The following is an 18,938-nucleotide window of genomic DNA, read 5'->3' as shown; positions in this document are numbered from 1 at the left end:
TGTGTGTCTCTTAGTCGGGCTGCGTCCCTGCGTTCTTTAGCTCGCTAGGTCCAGCTAATTTAGCTTAGTTAGCTAGCTAAGCTAAGCTAAGCTAGCTCAGCTAACGGCTACAGTAATAAATAAAATGAGATGGTTGTAATGAATTAATGAGCTAATTAAACTGCGCGTCTAAGCGGTTTTATGTGTCGCCCGGCTCTGACTGGATTGGTCGGGTTGTGTTTCCAGTGAGGGAGCAGCTGAAGGAGCTGACCAAGCAGTATGAGAAGTCTGAGAATGACCTGAAGGCTCTGCAGAGCGTTGGGCAGGTAAGCGGTCATCACGCTGTGATGGATATTAAACCGACTCATCCTACAGAACAACATCCAGAGCATTCACATCACTCTGTGTTTACAGCCTGACGCCACTTCTGCAGGTTGTCTGCCCAGGTCAGAGGTTAACATGGGAACTAAGTTGGTTCAGAGTGGTTTAGAGAACCTCACCGTTCACAGTGGTGGTGATGGGAACCAGACGTCCCTCTAAAAGCTCCTACAGAAAGTTCCTACATGAACTGGTTCTGAATTCACTGCCTGATGACTGAGACGCTGTTTTATGAGAGTTTAGAGAACTTCAACTCCATTCATGGTGGAGGGAGACATGCAGGGCGCTGTGCGGCAAAATAGTCCCCAAAGAAAACTCATTATTCCAGATTTTCCACTGTTTTCCATCATCAACATTCCATATAAGCTCAGAAGACTCGTGTAGGTTCTCTGGTGGTTCTGGATGGTAAATAAAGTGTCTATATCTGTGTTGTAGTCATGGCGACGCCTGGTTCCCATCACCACCACTGTAAAGACGTCTGAACCGTTTCACACCGAACCCTCTGAGCCTCTCTGTTTACATCTTATCCGCTCTATTGGGGTAATTTTGGAAAATCGGTGGAGTTTTTGCAACAATACTATTTACAGTATTTAGCTAACTAACTAAGATTAGTTGGTGTACAATATTTATAGCCCGTTTATCAATAAATTGCTTAATTATTGCTTTTGTTGTGGTATGTTTTCAGTCTTATTTTCAGCACTTTACAAGATTCTAATTATTTAGGACTCTGTATTATCTGTGCCTTGTGTATCGTTTATTGTTCATCAGGTTTTGTGTGTGCCAAGTACTGAATTTATTTTTTTTTACTTATGACATCTGTAAGTCAAATTTATTTAAAGAGTAGCTTTAATATGTACCGTCCATAAAGCTTTACAGTATTAACAGGACAGCAGTCTTATTATTTACAGCATTCTGTAGGAGTCTCAACGCTTTGTATTGAACTAAGTAGTAGAGAAGCCGTCTTTAGTTCAGAGCACAAGCAGGTAGTAAACATGGCTGAAGTAACCAGTGATGACGACACGCTGTGAGTGTTAATGTGCTGTTTTTTCCGGTGTAGATCGTTGGCGAGGTCCTCAAACAGCTGACGGAGGAGAAGTGTAAGTCCTGTACCTTTTTCTGTCGGTATTTCTACGTGTTGTTGTCGTGAAGAGCTAAATGGATTTTCTTTGCACTTTCAGTTATTGTTAAAGCCACCAATGGCCCTCGCTATGTGGTCGGCTGCCGCAGACAGGTAAGCGCAGACCACGCGGTCTATATATATATATATATATATATATATATATATATATATATATATATATATATATATATATATATATATATATATATATATATATATATATATATATTAGTTTTAACACCTTTATTAGTAGGATTTGGACTACAGTACGACTGCATGCTTTTCTTTCTGCTGTTTCTGATCATCACAGCTGGACAAAACCAAGCTGAAGCCTGGAACCAGAGTGGCTCTGGATATGACCACCCTCACGATCATGAGGTGAGCAGGTGATCCTGCTTTAAAAATAAATAAATAAATAAATAACTCCCTCCTGTGCCAAAGCAGTGTAACAGATTCAGCCCAGATTCTCGGTCAGTCTGAGTCTGAGCTTGTCCGCTCTAGAGTTTTGGGTCGCAGTCGACGGTTGGAGACAGCCCAGTCGTGTGTGAGCAGCACTGACTCGAGATTTACTGCCTGCCGGTTGTGTTTTAGACAAGGCAGAGTTTATGAAACCTGAGCAAAATCTAGTGTAAACTGATCACGACCGGACTCCTCCAACAGCCAATGAGAACGGAGAGCACTAGAGAAGAAAACGTAGCAGTGGTGAGGAGTCGCTCACGTGTGGCGCGGAGCTTTTTAATGAGCCGAGTTTGAGGCCTAAGGGAGTTTGTCCATCTAAAGCTCTTAAAATCTGCCCGACTGATCATGTCTTTACATCCGTGATCCTCCCTAAAAATGCTTGCTTGCTGCTTCTTTACTCTCAGTGCAAACGTTTATCTGCGTCATCTGGTAACAGAACGTGCACGTTTGCGTGAGTTCAGTTCAGCAGCCACTTGTAGGTTGAGCAGTGTGTGTGATCCCCGATATTTCAGTCGCCCAAAAAATCTAGAAACCCGCTGGATGGCATGAGATGCCTAGTCTATTAAAATCGGTTAGGAATTTAAACATTTGTAGTGTACCTAAAGTTTTGAAGTCATATTTAATTTGATTGTTTATCCCAAAATCAAGGCGTGTTGCTTTAGTTTTAGCGCTGGAACACACGAGGCTGTATTTGCCCTGTTTAGCATTGCCTACCACCCAAGTCTGTTTGAGACCACGTTACAGTTCGACGTGGTCTGAGCCGTGGAGCTAAAACAAGCGGCCCTTTTCTCCGGCGCTGTATCTGGGAATTTTTCCGTTTGTCCCGGTACCAGAATAATCTGCTGCACCATTTAATGTGAAACGGACAATTCGTGTAAGAAGCTGAAACGTAGAGGAGCCGAATGCACTGACGCATTGTAGGCGAGTGTGTGGTGATGTAGGCGTGCGGTTAGCACCACGTGAGCTGGTGGAGGATAAGCTTCCATGACGTGTAGAAGCAAACTTCCTAGGCCTGGTCTGACTGACTGTGTTTGGGATGGAAACCGCACCTTTTCTTCGCTTTACGTGCCGCTCTGTTTAGACATTCTGCTCTGCTCGTTTGCAGGTATTTGCCGCGTGAGGTCGACCCGCTGGTGTACAACATGTCCCACGAAGACCCGGGCAGCGTGTCGTACTCGGAGATCGGTGGGCTGTCTGAGCAGATCCGTGAACTCAGAGAGGCGAGTGTGTCCTCAGTGTGTGAAGCAGAGCTGTCTCGCTGAGAAGGAGAGCACGAAGACATTTCTGTTTGTCCTTTTTCAGGTGATCGAGCTGCCGCTGACCAACCCTGAGCTCTTCCAGCGGGTGGGCATCATCCCCCCGAAAGGCTGCTTGCTGTACGGACCTCCAGGTGCTGTCTTGTGTCTTCCTGTGTGTTTGTTTAGTTCTTTTAAAGTGATAGTTGGGGGGTAATCTGCTGCGTACCTCGCCGCAGATTTAATCCATCAGCCTAGGTGTGTTTGGTGTCTGAAGTTTGCTTCTTTTGTTTTAGCTCTGGAGCTACGAGGCTATTGTAGCTAACAAATAATGGAAGCTTATGGCCCACCAATTAGCATAAATGACCTTCAGGAATCAGAATAGCTGCTGATGCAGTTAAAATATGTGATTTTGAGTGATGCCATGGGGAAAAATACACACCTGGTACCCTAAAGAACCGAGAACCATGAGCTTAAAGAACATCTTTCAAGGTTTAAATTAGATGAACCCTCATCACCATGATGAGATGAAAGTGCCAGAAAGGGTTCTTTACATGATGCCATTGAAGAACCACTTTTGGTCCTTGTAAAGAACCATTTTGCAAAATCTGAGTATGGAGAACTTTCCACATGATGATGATGATGATAATAATATTAATAATCATAATAAAAATAAATGAAGTTACGTTGGTAAGATGCCTTTTGTTGAAGCATGGTTTCTTGGGGAACCAAAAGTGGTTCTGCTATGGCAGCACTAAAAGAACCCTTTGTGGCACTTTTTAAAGAGTGTGTACCAGTTTGAGATCTTCCTAAAACCTTGTGTGTGAACTTTTTAAAGGTTCCTCACAGTCAAATCTCATTTATAACAGTAGTTCTCTAAAAAAACATCCAGTGAATGATTCCTTAAAAAGTGGTTCTTGTGTGTGTCGTTGCTCCAGAGAACCTTTTGGCACCTTTATTTTAAAATGGGAACGTTGTTTAGCTCAGCTGGTGTGCTTTAGTCCACATTTGTAGATCACATGGTGTCAGAAACCACCTATCTACACTGTCCACTCCATACATTAGCCTCCTAGCTGAATTCATTAGACTTTCCTTTTGGAATTATAAATAATAATAATAAATAATTATAAATAATAATAATAAATAATTATAAACAATAACATGTCAATGTTGAACAGGAACTGGAAAGACCCTTCTAGCAAGAGCTGTGGCCAGTCAGCTGGACTGCAATTTCCTGAAGGTATCTGAGAGCACCACTAAGACTTCTTCACGTTTCCTGTTGTGTTCTTTTGGGGAACCGTGCTGTTTAGCTGGACGGCGCATTAACGGTGTTGTTTCTGCAGGTGGTGTCCAGCTCCATCGTTGATAAGTACATTGGTGAGAGTGCCAGGCTGATTAGAGAGATGTTCAACTACGCTCGGGACCACCAGCCCTGCATCATCTTCATGGATGAGATCGATGCTATCGGTAACTTTTCCTTTCATCTCAGCGAGTCTAGTACTGTCTGTCGGAGCGGGCCTGTATAATTACTCTCACTCTGTTGATACTAGCCTGCTTCACCATGCGCTGCACTACAGTACCCAGCATGCACTGCAACACAATTTGGGCTCACACCCCTCTCCCCTAGCAACAGTCTATAGGACAGCGGTTACATCACAGTTCAGTTCCCCATCGGTCACATCGCGAAACGCACCAGCTGCGCTTCGTCTGCAGCCAGCGTGAACATACACGCTGTGAACGGTCGGCGGTTTAGAAACTGATCCCTGAAGTTAACGAACTTCCGGGGAAAAGATGCCAGGTGTGTAGAAAACAGTAGGTTTTGCATCCTGGGGCCATTTTTATTAATATTTAAAGTTTCATGTAATATTTTAAGGTTTGAGTGCCTGTATTAAATATGGTCACTACAGTGGTTGACTGACAGGTGGTTTGAAGATGTTCTCTGGCGATATTTATATTTATTGTCCAGGAAGATAATTAGATTTAGAGTTTGTAGAAAAATCTAATTAAAACAGTTGATCGGCTGAGACTTGCTCAGCAGGAGTCATCCGATCATGTGTGATCACAGTGGTGCGGTATTGGCTTCTGTTACTGATCAGCTACATTAGCCTTGTAGCTCAAACGATTAAACTAAGGAAGCAGAACTTCAGACGTGTCCTTCCTGACTGCAGAGCGCACCGTTACCCTAAAGAGCTGGATGGTCTGTGGAGAACGGTGTGTAAAGTAAATAACATTAAAGAACCTTTACATAATGCAGAGTTTATTTAAATGACCGCTCAATTGGTCAGGTGAGGTTCTGTGTGGCACTTTTATTTTGTGAGTGTCGATGCCAAATCAACATTTACTAAAGGAGGATTTTCTTTTTAAAGGTGGTCGTCGTTTTTCTGAGGGAACATCTGCAGACAGAGAGATCCAGAGGACACTCATGGAGGTACGTCATATCCACGGTTTGGTTTTCTGTGTGTGAGTGCGGTTCAGGCAGACGGTGAGCGGCCGCTCTCGTTATTAATTAGTCAGCGTCTAACTGAGTAAATGTCTTCTGTAGCTGTTGAACCAGATGGATGGATTTGACACCCTGCACAGAGTGAAGATGATCATGGCTACTAACCGTCCAGACACTCTGGACCCGGCTCTGCTGCGGCCTGGCAGACTGGACAGGAAAATCCGTGAGTATAGTGCCTTTAACAGACCTGAGGGTACTTCACGTTAGGAGAGACGAAAAATGGCCGGACTGTCTTGGGAGCGTATGTTGGTCCAAAATGTGATCAGCATAATGTTGTGTTAATTGTGCAGGTCACTCACTAGTAAATTAAAGGTTTGTTTGTTTGTTTGTTCATTCATTGGGCAAATCAGCCTCTGACTGTCCTCGCTGATATCGGAGTCGGCTTTTCCTAGATGCTCTTTTTTTAATATATATATATATATATATATATATAAAAAAAAACCTAATATATATAATGTACTTTCCCAACTTATTTTTTTGGCCTTGACTTTGTGTAGATATATATTTTCATATATAATGAGGATGGTGGACTGTGGGAGGCAGGAGCGAGACCATGAAGAGCTTTAAAAGCAGGAAGGAGCAGTTAGTATTTGATATGGAAGGATCCTGTTAACCAGTGGAAATAATAAACAGGGTGTTTATTTTTATTTATTTAAGTGTATTTAACTGATTCTTTATTACAGACATAGAGCTGCCCAATGAACAGGCTCGTCTGGACATCCTGAAGATCCACTCGGGACCCATCACCAAACACGGAGAGATAGGTGTGTTACAGCTCATACAGGAGCTCCTCTTACATCTCTGCCTTCATCCTGAGCTCTGACTGATCTGCTGTTTCTTAGATTACGAAGCCATCGTCAAGCTCTCGGATGGGTTCAATGGTGCTGACCTGAGAAACGTCTGCACTGAGGCCGGTACGGAGCGGTCAGATACAGTACACTGAATTTTCCAGCTGTAGACGGCGATTGAGTGCCTTATCACCAACACTGTGATGCCACTTAATTAAGCAGAAATTTTGGAAAAAAAGGTGGTATTGCCCTTTAATCAGGAAAGCTGACTGTGGACCTGAGTGATCAGATCAACCCACAGATCAGATTCGTTTGAAGGAGTTGTTCACCAAAAGTCAATGTTTTTACATCTTTACACAGTGGAAATGGAGAATGTGTGTAAACCTGGCTGTTTGTAAACCATTCCTTGCTGTTTGTTTGTTTGTTTGTTTGTTTGTTTGTTTGTTTGTGTATATGCATTCAGGATTTGACCGTTTTCTGTGCCTCTGCAGGAATGTTTGCTATCCGCGCAGACCGCGACTACGTCACTCAGGAAGATTTTATGAAGGCCGTACGGAAAGTGGCAGATTCTAAGAAGCTGGAGTCCAAGCTGGATTACAAACCTGTATAAAATATCAGTGTCAGATCACAGGCGGCGGATGTTTTGCTCATGTAAAGACCACACGATACTTTTTTGTCACTCTCAGTTGCAGAAAACTTTTCTTTTTATTATGTTTTGTGAACTGACAGCCAGCAGCTCCCTCTGATTGTTACGATCAGTATTGCCTGAATAGTTCTACTATCCTTCGAGCTCAGCTGTAGGGAACCGCGCGTGTTCTGTAGTCCCAACACATTGACTACTGGCCTCATCGACATCATTTAAATCCTACTACAACCCTCTGTGTCTCTGTTGTAACACGTTGTTCCTGCCTCGTTTATCACCTCATTAAAGTTTGATACTGAACAGGTGCTTTATGTGCTTGTTTTGTTAATGATGGTTTGACGAGTGTAAACATGGTTAAAGACCTTGAATGCACTGCCCAGTCAATACAGTCCATATAGGGGGAAATACAGAAACGGCACAATTTTAATTTCTTTGTGTCATAAAAACCTTAAAATCCAGTTCAGCCTACAGCAGCTCAGCTCTGCCCACCAACACGGAAGTTGGGGTGTTTTAGACTGGACTGATTCCTGAATGAACGCCATACAAGGCAGCGAATCAGAATAGAGCTCATCTACATATTACATAGGCAAAGGTGGTGGTTGGTTAGTGTAGTGGGTAACTCCTCTGCCTTCTACACTGTAGACTGGGGTTCAATCCCCACCTGGGTAACCACCCTACACTACACCAATAAGAGTCCTTGGGTAAGACTCCCAACACCACCTTGGCCTCCCTGTGTAAAATGATCAAACTGTAAGTCGCTCTGGAGAAGAGCATCAGCCAAATGCCGTAAATGTAAAATGTCTTTTTTAAGAAGGACCAGCCTTATAATAAACCAAGCACATTAATAAGTCCATAATTTAGATGTTTTAATTCTATGAAATCAGTACAGTACAGTGAGTATATACAACATTTTTACAGTAGACTAAACCTAGAGCTGGGCAATATCAGGTGTGTGTGTGTGTCTGTGTGTGTGTGTGTGTGTGTGTGATCAATGATGCCACAATAAAATAGAATAAGCTTTTCTGAACATTGTGTACATCATCAGTACTTACAGACACCAACCAGCTGCATGTTTCATTATAAAGAGAGCAAAATTAATCTAGTTTAACTGGAATTTGTGCTACATATTGAACAAAAACGACTGTGTTTATAGTTCTGGATCGTATTTTTATAAGATCTAGCACTCCTGGCTCTTTTTCCACTTATCCAGCTCATCAAATGTCAAACAAATACCGTGCATCACGACAGTTTCCTGAAGTATCTCAATATATACGATTTTTGCCGTATCGCCCACCTCTGACAGAACCATTTTTAACAATATCTTTGATTTTAATTCATTTCTAACTTGAAGCGTCTCATCCAAAACATTTTCCAGCAAGAAAACAAACATGAAAACGTTCTCGCCTCAGCAGTCAGTAAGACAATAAAATGTGTATGTACATACGCATGTATTTAGGTATTAACACTTAAACCATTTTACATATTAAAAAAACACATAAGAAAAGAAAAATCCACGCTATCTACATATCTTCAGTCTGAATATGTAACATGACTTTCTGAAATGTCCTTAGCTACGGAACTCACCGTCTGATTCAACATTAAACCCCATCTGCTGCAGACATCTGCAGACATACCTGACAGACGTTAGGCTGAAAAGCTCCAAAGTGTCCTTTAATACTTAAACATCTGCCCGTTGACTTCTACTACAGCAGTGCTTTTAGATGAAGAGTTTCCTCGTTTAAGTACGATTCAGTTACTGTCTGGTGGTCTAACTGCTAGAGACGCAGCAGAGGTCAGATTTGAAAAGACTGAAGTGTCCCTTTAATATTATAGAGCATCTGCCCATTGACTTCTATTATAACCCAGTTATAATAAGTTACTTTCTGATTTTCTTTTATAAGTTCAGGGAAATTATTGTCCGGTAATCAGCTATAAGCTACACCTACAGCAAATATAAATTAGGTTTAAATGTACTAAAATGTTCTTGTAACACTTCAGAGCATCTGCCTATTGACTTCCATTAGAACTTTTTTTGTTCCTTTATAAGAACGTGCCAATTCTTAAATCATAAAATCATATATATTACAGTAGCAGACGGAGATTGGATAAGAAAATCCTGAAGTCACGTCAGATCATCTGCCCACTGAACTGAATGCAGAACCATCAGCCAACTGTGTTCTGCACACTGTGGAATTAGACCTCCGCATTTAACCCACCCATGCAGTGAAACACCCGCAGACATGCACACTAGTGAGCACACACACACACACTAGGGGGCAGTGAGCACACTTGGGCAGCCCTATCCACAGCGCCCATGGGGGTTGGGTGCCCCACATACTGTCAGCTGAGGGGATTGAACTGGCGACCTTCCGGTCACATGACTGGTTCCCTAACCTGCAGCCCAGGACTGCCTCCCATTATAACTGTGTTTTAGTTCATGCACTTTTCACTCGTTCACTCTTTTCCAAGCACACTTTAGTTATTGTCTGTGGTGTTAAACGATGTGCTACAGATTAGGCTGGACAAGACGTGTGTGTTCCTTTAATATTTCAGAGCATCTGCCCATTGACTTCTATTATAAAGTGTCCAGTTCAGTGGGCTTTGTATTCTTTCCCATCTACAGAGGACTAACTGTATCATACCCGACTGTACGCTGCAGATGGAACAGATAGAAATAAAAAACACTGCAGTATTCCTTCAACACTAACACGGATGCTGATTATGTAACGTAATTCACTCCTCCGATTCACCTTCGGGAAGTGTCTGATTGGCCAAAGCAAAGGACTCTACCACGAAAGCCCGGCACATTGGGCAGTGCTGAAACCGCGTCACGCACCCGTCACAAATGCACGTGTGTCGGCATGGTAACAACACTCTGTTCACCGGTGCGTTCTGACACACAACACAGTCTCTGCCCGGCGCTCCTGGCTCCTCCTCTTCCTTCTCTGGCTCCTCCGCCTCCTCCTCAGGTGGTTTAGTCTGTGGCCCAGTGTCTGCGGTGGAGGATCCAGACTGCTCTCCACTATCTGTGGACATGAAGAGAGGCTGCGGGAGAAACAGCAGACACAGAGTTCAGTCGTTCCCTACGCAGAATTAAAGCCATAGTTCACTGAACAATCAGATTTACCCAGTTTGCTCTTTTTACATCCCACCAATTCGCATTTTGTGAACAGCTGGACTCGCTTTCTTTTCCATTTATTCATTATTCCCTTTCCGAGACTGATGTACACCGACAGGTGTATCTACCAGTGGCTTATGCAGCAGACAAATCAGGAGTGTTCTCTATGTGATATCTAGGGAGATACAGCTGAGTGAGCTCTCCCACTGGATAGAACTCCGGGAGCTGGACTGAAGATTAAGATTGTGACCCTTATTAATCCCACAACAGGGAAATTCCACCTCTGCATTTAATCCATCCGTGAAGTGAAACACCACATACACACTAGTGAACACACACACTAGGGGGCAGTGAGCACACTTGCCTGGAGCGGTGGGCAGCCCAATCCACAGCGCCCGGGGAGCAGTTGGGGGTTAGGTGTCTTGCTCAAGGACACCTCAGTCATGTGCTGTCGGCTCTGGGGATCAAACCGGCGACCTTCCGGTCACGAGCCTGACCTCCAGCCCAAGGCCTTACATGCTAGACTTCATGATTAGGAAGTGACTGAGGAACCAACCACTCATGCTTTTACAATAGAGACTAAAAACACCACTCTAGTCCTACTGGAGGTTCTAGACATGTCACTGACTGTGAATATGAGCTGTAGTCTAAGCAGTGTTCTGGTTTAGTTGTCAGGAAAGCAGAACTGTGGCGGCAGCTTGATGCCAGGACTCTTTTCTGAAAGAGTAAAAATGATGCACACAAGCTGGGATGTATGATAATGTCTGTCACGCTTCAAATGAGACATACAGGATATCATTTACGAGCTTTAACCGTGTGTTTAATCTAGAACAAAAGAAAACCGATTGTGAATCACTGTTAGCTTAGCTCTAATATACACTAGATACCCCATAAGGGCACGAACAGAAACAACTGGTTTTATCTAATAAGGTCTGACATATTTACTGTTTTAGCTATGCTTTCATACTTTAGTCCGTAATCAGGTCTATTAGAGATCACTGAGCGACTCACGGTTCACGTGTGCTGGTGGCTCTGCTGGAGTATAAAGCTTCCATTACTCGTTAGCAATGTTAGCCTTGTAGCTCCAGCGCTTAAACTAGAGAAGAAAAGTTCATTTGGAGAAAGGACGGGGGAAACTGGATACATCTGATTTATCCAGATTCGTTGGTGAACTGCTCCTTTAACAGTACACGATTAATTACAGGCTTATAAGATTACTACAGGGACCCAGAGGTCAAATGTGATTAAACTGATTAAAGGAAAGCAGCTGTGAGCTGATTGAGTTGTACAGGGTCAGACTTCACCTTTAAATCATACGTGTTCCCCTGAGTCGTGTGCAGATACTGAGACAGAATCCTCGCAGAGAGCCTGTATTTATCATCAGGAACGTGGAGCACCGTTACACTGGCGACCTGCAGAATCAGAAGAGAACTTTGGTATAAAATTAATATCCAGAGTGACTCAAATTTCAAGCGCTTTCAACGCAGATGTCTCAACAAAATTACTGCAAATAGACATTTACTGTAACTAAGTTACTTGACAAACTTGGCAACCACCTGGGACACTATAGCATAGCCAAGCCTTAGCAACCACTTGGAATAGCATAGCAACAAATGATGCCAGAATCTCCAGCCCTTCATACATACAAGCTGTGTCCCGATTCAGAGGTTGCGTCCTCTGGAGGCTGCATCCGAAGGCCGAATGCATCACAGCGGGGTGACTAGGCTGTCCCACTTTGAAAGCTCAAATATACATTTGAGGAATGTGTCAACGAAGGATCCAGTGGGTGGATCGCCAGCCAACATATCCCAGTTTCACTGCGTGTCAGCAGAGGAGCGAACAGTGGCTGAGGAATTCACTCTCAAATGTGATATTGGGTTTAAACTGAAAAGCAAATGATACAACTATTAAAAAAAAAAGCCGATGTGGTCTGAGGCTAAACTTACGCTACAGTGCAGGCGCTGGCGGTGAAGCATCTCCAGCTCTAATAAATGAAAAAAATAAATAACTAAAATCAAAGTTTACGGCTCCATCTTTAAAGGACTTCAAAAGAACTTGACAGGTGCAGCGTTTTGTGACGTAACGGTAAGGGTGGGAACAGCACAGCTGCATATATTCACACACCTTCGCAACCACCTGGGATACCCGAGCAAAACATTAATAACCACCTAGGATAACATGGCTACGGCTTTGCCAAGACAACTTAAAGCTCATTTGCAAAAGTTGCTCTTGAGTTTACAGTGTATTATATTCACTATATTGCCAAAAGTTTTCACTCCCCCATCCAAATCACTGAATTCAGGTGTTCCAGTCACTTCCATGGCCACAGGTGTATAAAGCCGAGCCCCTCGGCCTGCAGACTGCTTCTACAGACATTAGTGAAAGAATGGGTCGCTCTCAGGAGCTCAGTGAATTCCAGCGTGGTACCGTGATCGGACGCCACCTGTGCAGCAAGTCCAGTCGTGAATTTTCCTCACTACTAAATATTCCACAGTCCACTGTCAGTGGGATTATAACAAAGTGGAAGCGATTGGGAACGACAGCAACTCAGCCACGAAGTGGTCGGCCACGTAAAATGACAGAGCGGTCAGCGGATGCTGAGGGGCATAGTGCGCAGAGGTCACCGACTTTCTGCAGAGTCAATCACTACAGACCTCCAAACTTCATGTGGCCTTCAGATCAGCTCAAGAACAGCGTAGAGAGCTTCATGGAATGGGTTTCCATGGCTGAGCAGCTGCATCCAAGCCTTACATCACCAAGCGCAATGCAAAGCGTGGAATGCAGTGGAGTAAAGCGCCGCCACTGGACTCTAGAGCAGTGGAGACGAGTTCTCTGGAGTGACCAATCACACTTCGTTGTGGAAAGCCTTCACAGAAGAGTTGAAGCTGTTATAGCTGCAAAGGATGAGCCGACATCATATTAAACCCTATGGATTAAGAACTGGATGCCATTCAAGTTCATGTGTGTGTGTAAAGGCAGACGAGCAAATTCCTTTGGCAATTTTAGTTTATCTTGAAACACTGAATAAAATCTGTTAGCAAAAGTACCTTCTGGTGTGTAATTTAACAAATTTCAATCCTGTATAAGTTATTAAACATAAAATAACACATCATGAATACAGTTTGTCTTTTGAACGATACACCCTGCTCCAGTATATTATATAATGTGCGTACTCACTATATTGTAAGAATCTCTGTGCTCAGCATTAGCCAAGGTTAAAACAGCCACTAACGGATAACGATCCCGCGGGAGAGGCCCAAAATCCCACACCCCGACATCTGCCGGCAGCTCAGTAAAGCACTCGTCCCTCTCCTCCTTCTGGACGCTGAAATATCGGTTAAGGTGAGACCTGGACTTTAATGATTATCGATTAGTTATGGTCCAGCATTATTAGATGTTTTTTAAAACAGTGTAGTTGAAAATATCCCATTATTTTGCCATCACACTAAAACTATGCAGATGAATTTGAGAAATTCCTATGAGTAATAATCGTCATCAAAGGGGATTAAATTAATTAACAGAAAAGTAAGGCGTACATTTAGCACCATGCTAACTGGTGGGATTTAAGATCATGTGACCTGTTAGCTTCACTGATGTTGTGGCAAACTTCTGACCAAGCGGGGCCAAACATCTGTGTACAGATGTGTGCGTGTTGGTTTTTGTGAGATCACAATTTAAATTGGGCTGTTTTAACACAGTTCATATGGAAATGTTATTTAATAAAAAGTGGATATTTTTCAGAGATACAGGCCCTTTAAGACCGAAAGGATACTGAAAGGTCTGGCAGTGCAGGTAGTGAAACTGCAGGGCCTCCTGGAAGGAGCGTGGAGTGGACAGCCTGGTCCTGTGCTGGTGTTTCTGCAGCACAGCCTGAAGAGCCTGAACTCCACAGCCCCAAAAACAGGTCAGCACACAGTCCTCCAGACAGTACGGCCGCAAGCCCACTCCATCTGCGAGCACACAGCAAACACCACCAGCAAGCCGTTTATTTATGTGTTTAAACCTGAGCAGAATGGGATGATAAAAGGGTGGATAACGCGCATCCTATCAGCATTAGTGCGATTATAAGTACACAGAAACAGAACAGAACCAAAATATGGGTAATAATGGCCAAATCGAGTAAAAATAAATAAATAAATACATTTTATTTATTTAAAAATAATAAAAAAACGAGGCAGTAAGACCACCCGTACAGTGGAGGTCAGCGTTACTGCAGTGGATAAATTCAATTAACTACTTATTAAGTGAAGATTTCTTCATTAATCATGGCAGTGAATCTGTGGCTAGTGCATGTTTTATTTTAGTCATGTTTTTGCCCAAAATAACAATTTAAATGAGACTTTAACCAACACAGATCACAACTATACTTAGATGTATAGTTACATTACCTGGACACGTTGATATTTCATCACAAGACCACTAAGATCTTACTGTTTTCCCAATAAGCTGGAAATGATTCTCAAAGAACTCAAAACTCAGTTGCAGTAATAATGTAATTCTGTCCGTGCTGCTGTCCTTAAGCAAGTTGTTTGATGTAGTCCATGGCATCTTAACAAGGGTGTGCTGATTTAATTACAGTACCGATAAACAGTAAAAAATGACTGTGTTTAAATGAATGGAAGACACACCCATCACTCTATTTAGAGCATCTCTCATCTTCTGTCAGGGTTGCCAGATTACTGTAGTTTGCAGCCAAAAAAATGTACAAAACTTTCTGAAATGCATGAAAAATTCACCCAAGCAGATGATTGTGAGCTGCTGATTTCACTCTCAATCTCAACGTTTTTAGTGACTGTCAGTATGAATGAAGTGTAAATGTGTTCTATATCATAGGACTCATGATCCCATACAGGCAGAAGGCATTTAAACATAGGGTGATCAGACACCCCCGGGTTTGCTGGCCTGTCCCTGGCTGGAACTGTCTCCGGAAATGTCCTCGTTTTTACTGTGAGTTAAAAACAGTGAAAAGTCCTAAGAAAGACCTGTAGCAGAGCAGATGGGCAGATGTCTTGCATTGTGCTTGTTTTGGCCAGCAGATCTGATGCTGCTATTTACTGACCACCACCATTTGCCTCCTAGTTTTCTAAAACACTGCTGTGTAAAACTCCACCAGTAGATCACAAGATCCAGTGAGTTAAATTCACCACAAACGTCTTTGCAAGACACGAGCTGACGCAGGAGTTAAAGCACCTCTTTTTATGTCACAGATAAAAGCATGGGATATTTGAATGATATACTGACTGCTGAACTGGAAATGTACTCGGTTTTCATGTTAGAAATCTTGTCGCCTTATATAAGTACCAATAATATTACAAGCCAATATTACACTACGGACACACCCACGCTCAGTTTACTGTGCTTTTTTCTGAGGAACTAATACATTCCAGGACTTGTGCTTATGAAGTCAAACACAGCAGTAAAAGGTAACAGAACACATCAGGCTCAAATCTGAATGTATGTGCATTATTACATCCCTGCTGTCTTACCCGCTACTGTGCCCGCTGTTGTGCCCATCTCCAGAGCGAAGGGATTGGTAACCTGCACCATCTTCTTCTCTGGAACAGGAGAGAAAGATTCCGCTTCATCAATGCTTTGCAGGATCACTGGGATGCCAAAGCCGAACCTGGAGACAGAGCACGCAAACCAATTACTGCTAGAACCTCAGCCAAAGTTCTGCTTTTACAGAGAGAACCAGATTTAACAAACATTAACAGGCTGTTTACCACATCACTAATCTGAGGGTAAATGGGGAGCAGTGTTTCAGTTTAGTTTTAATAATAAACAGTTAAGTTCATTCATTTAATAATAATCATTATCCATAGCTCGGCACTGCAGTACTGTAGTGTATTATTATTTATCATCATCTTCGTTAACCACTAGTCCAGATAGGGTTGCGGTAATAGTTGAGAGAGAATCCCAGATGACCCTGTCCCCGGCAACTTCCTCCAGCTCATTCCCGGGGTCCCCAAGCCGCTACCAGGCCAACATGGAGATATAATCCCTCCAGCTTTTGTCCTGGTAGGCCGTGCCTGGTACACCCCCACCGTGAGGCGTCCAGGGGGCATCCGAATCAGCTGCCCGAACCACCTCAGCTGGCTCCTCTCAATGCGGAGGAGTAGCGGCTCTACTCCGAGCGCCTCACCCTATCAAATAGAGTGTAGCTGCCACCCTGTGAAGAGGCTCATTTCTACCGCTTGTATTCGTGATTTCATTCTTTTGGTCATTACCCACAGCTCATGACCACAGGTGAGGGTGGGGATGTAGACCGACTGGTAAACAGAGAGCTTTGGCCTTTTGGTTCAGCTCCTCTTCACCACTACAGTCCGGTACAGTGACCGCATTACTGCTGCCGCCTGTCCCAGCCTGTGGCCAATCTCACGATCCCTCTTCCCATCACTCGTGAACAAGACCCCAAGATACTTAAACTCCTACACTTGGGGCAAGTCCCCCCCCCCCCCTTACCTGGAGTGGGCATGCCATCCTTTTCTGGGCTAAGACCATGGACTCAGACTTGAAGGTGCTGACCCGCATACCAACCACTTCACACTCAGCTGCAAACCGCTCCAGCGAGCGCTGGAGGCATCAGTGTGATTCAGTCAAAAGAACAACATCGAATGCAAACACCAGAAACGCCACCCTCCGCCCTCCACACATAATGCCCTCCTGACCCCGGCTACGCCCTAACACTCTGTCCATGAATATCACAAACAGGAGTGGAGACAGGGCACCACCCTGCCGGAGTCCAACGCTAACACTGAAAGAGTCTGACTTAATGCCGAGTATACGGACACAGCTCTCACTCCAGGAGTACAGAGATTGGATGGCCCGGGGTAGTAGCCCCGGCACTACTCTTGTGGACCTCCCACAAGATATCTCAGGGAACATGGTTGTAAGCCTTCCCCAAATCCATAAAACACATGTAGACTGGGTTGGCAAACTCCCATGCCCCCTCAACAATCTATGAGAGAGTGAAAAGCTGGTCCATTGTTCCACGGCCGGGACAGAATCTGCATTGCTCCTCCTCAATCTGAGGTTCAACTATCGGTGAGAGTCTCCTTTCCAGCACCTTGGCATAGACTTTCCCAGGGAGGCTGTGATACCCCGATAGTTGGCACATACCCTCCGGTCCCTTGACACTAAGGAGTTTACCAACTACCTCAGTGACCTCCACCAGGGAAACGGAACTTGACACAACAGAATCTGCGGGAGTCTGAGTCGGGAGTCCTTCAGGCCAAGCAATTCCTAAAGGCCTCTTTCTTCAGCTTGATGGCTTCCCTCGCCACCGGTGTCCACAAGGAGGTTCTTGGGTTACCGCCCCGATAAGCACCCAAAAGCTTTTGGCCACATCTATGCCTGGCAGCTTCCACAATGGAGGTTTTGAACAGGGTCCATTCCCGGATCGGGGCCTTGTCGTGGCGGAAGGGCTTGTGTGGTCTAAGGATCTTCAGAGCTAAGTTGTCGTGAGCAATACGCTCCTGGTAGGGTCTCCCAGGGACAACAGGTCTGGAGTGAAGACCCAGACTAACGCTATCCAAAACCCCACCATGCACAACAGACATAGAAAATCGTGTACCCTGCCTGGGAGAGGATCACCAGGACCTACTCCTGGAGCCAGGCCTGGGGGTAGCATTCCTCGGTGAGCGCCTGGTGGCCGGGCTTAGCCCGAAAAGGTAACGTGGGGAGACCATCTCGGCCCACCACCCGCAAGATCCAACATGGGGGAGCAGTGCAGTGCCCTATAGGCAGTGGGAGATTACAGGGAGGCCCTTGGTGGCCTAGGGCCCTGTGGCAAAAACTGGCTCTTATTATTCATTTTATTTTTATTTAATAACAATCATTACCCATAGCTCGGCACTGCGGTGCGTTATTATTTATTTTAATTTAATAATAATCATTACCCATAGCTTGGCACTGCAGTACTGTAGTGTGTTATTATTTATTTTATTTTATTTTATTTTAACAGTGATCATTACCATAGCCCAGCACTGCGGTACTGTAGAGTGTTATTATTTATTTATTTTATTTTATTTTAATAGAGATCATTACCCATAGCCCAGCACTGCGGTACTGTAGAGCTTTATTATTTATTTTATTTTATTTTATTTTAATAGAGATTATTACCCGTAGCCCAGCACTGCGGTACTGTAGAGTGTTATTATTTATTTTATTTTATTTTATTTTATTTTAATAGAGATCATTACCCGTAGCCCAGCACTGCGGTACTGTAGAGCGTTATTATTTATTTTATTTTATTTTAATAGAGATTATTACCCGTAGCCCAGCACTGCGGTACTGTAGAGCGTTATTATTTATTTTATTTTATTTTATTTTAATAGAGATTATTACCCGTAGCCCAGCAGAGCCGTCGTGGTGATGATGAAGCAGACTGAAATGACGCAGATGTAGAAAACAGGAGAATATTCATACAGCTTGACCAGGAACTCCGCGGCCATTCCCAAAACCCCTGCACGGCGAGGCGCGTCAGGACTGGAGGTTTAAAGAGTTTAAAGGGTTTAAAAGAGAAAAATGTAGAAATAAACGCGGCGCTGTCACAACAAGCCCACCACAACACACTCACTTCCGCCTACTGCAGCTACGGCGGCCCGCTCGCTAAACCGGAGCCACTGAAAACGCGATTCGGCCGTGGAGCTGCTGCGGTGGAGGAGCGGAGCCCGGAGGAGCGGAGCCCGCTGGCGGAGGCTGTTCAGCAGCAGGCCG

At 44.0% G+C, this 18,938-nt stretch overlaps 2 protein-coding genes across 2 annotated transcripts in view; one reads left to right on the top strand and one right to left on the bottom strand.

The window, feature by feature from the left end:
- psmc6 (proteasome 26S subunit, ATPase 6) overlaps positions 1-7,402 on the top strand; it is a 7,961-nt gene extending 559 nt beyond the window's left edge. The window contains exons 2-14 of the mRNA XM_017684824.2: positions 226-305; positions 1,415-1,454; positions 1,536-1,588; positions 1,788-1,855; positions 3,042-3,156; positions 3,239-3,326; positions 4,350-4,411; positions 4,515-4,638; positions 5,538-5,599; positions 5,714-5,834; positions 6,355-6,435; positions 6,514-6,585; positions 6,951-7,402. Of these exons, the coding sequence (XP_017540313.1) occupies positions 226-305; positions 1,415-1,454; positions 1,536-1,588; positions 1,788-1,855; positions 3,042-3,156; positions 3,239-3,326; positions 4,350-4,411; positions 4,515-4,638; positions 5,538-5,599; positions 5,714-5,834; positions 6,355-6,435; positions 6,514-6,585; positions 6,951-7,069 (1,085 nt within the window). The 3' untranslated portion in view covers positions 7,070-7,402. The remainder of the gene's footprint in view (positions 1-225; positions 306-1,414; positions 1,455-1,535; positions 1,589-1,787; positions 1,856-3,041; positions 3,157-3,238; positions 3,327-4,349; positions 4,412-4,514; positions 4,639-5,537; positions 5,600-5,713; positions 5,835-6,354; positions 6,436-6,513; positions 6,586-6,950) is intronic.
- Positions 7,403-7,947: 545 nt separating this feature from the next.
- On the bottom strand, positions 7,948-18,934 carry cgrrf1 (cell growth regulator with ring finger domain 1). The gene is made up of 7 exons (XM_017684825.2): positions 18,799-18,934; positions 18,567-18,707; positions 15,707-15,843; positions 13,993-14,170; positions 13,398-13,545; positions 11,525-11,632; positions 7,948-10,147 (listed from the first exon to the last, which is right to left on the bottom strand). The coding sequence occupies exons 2-7, from the start codon at positions 18,671-18,673 to the stop codon at positions 9,836-9,838; spliced, it is 990 nt and encodes a 329-aa protein (XP_017540314.1). The 5' UTR covers positions 18,674-18,707; positions 18,799-18,934; the 3' UTR covers positions 7,948-9,835.
- Between the last annotated feature and the right edge of the window lie 4 nt (positions 18,935-18,938).

This window comes from Pygocentrus nattereri, chromosome 4 (assembly GCF_015220715.1).
Source record: "Pygocentrus nattereri isolate fPygNat1 chromosome 4, fPygNat1.pri, whole genome shotgun sequence".
Taxonomy (NCBI): Eukaryota; Metazoa; Chordata; class Actinopteri; order Characiformes; family Serrasalmidae; genus Pygocentrus; species Pygocentrus nattereri.
Note: the sequence above shows the minus strand (reverse complement) of the source record. Positions and strands in the feature narration are given on the sequence as shown.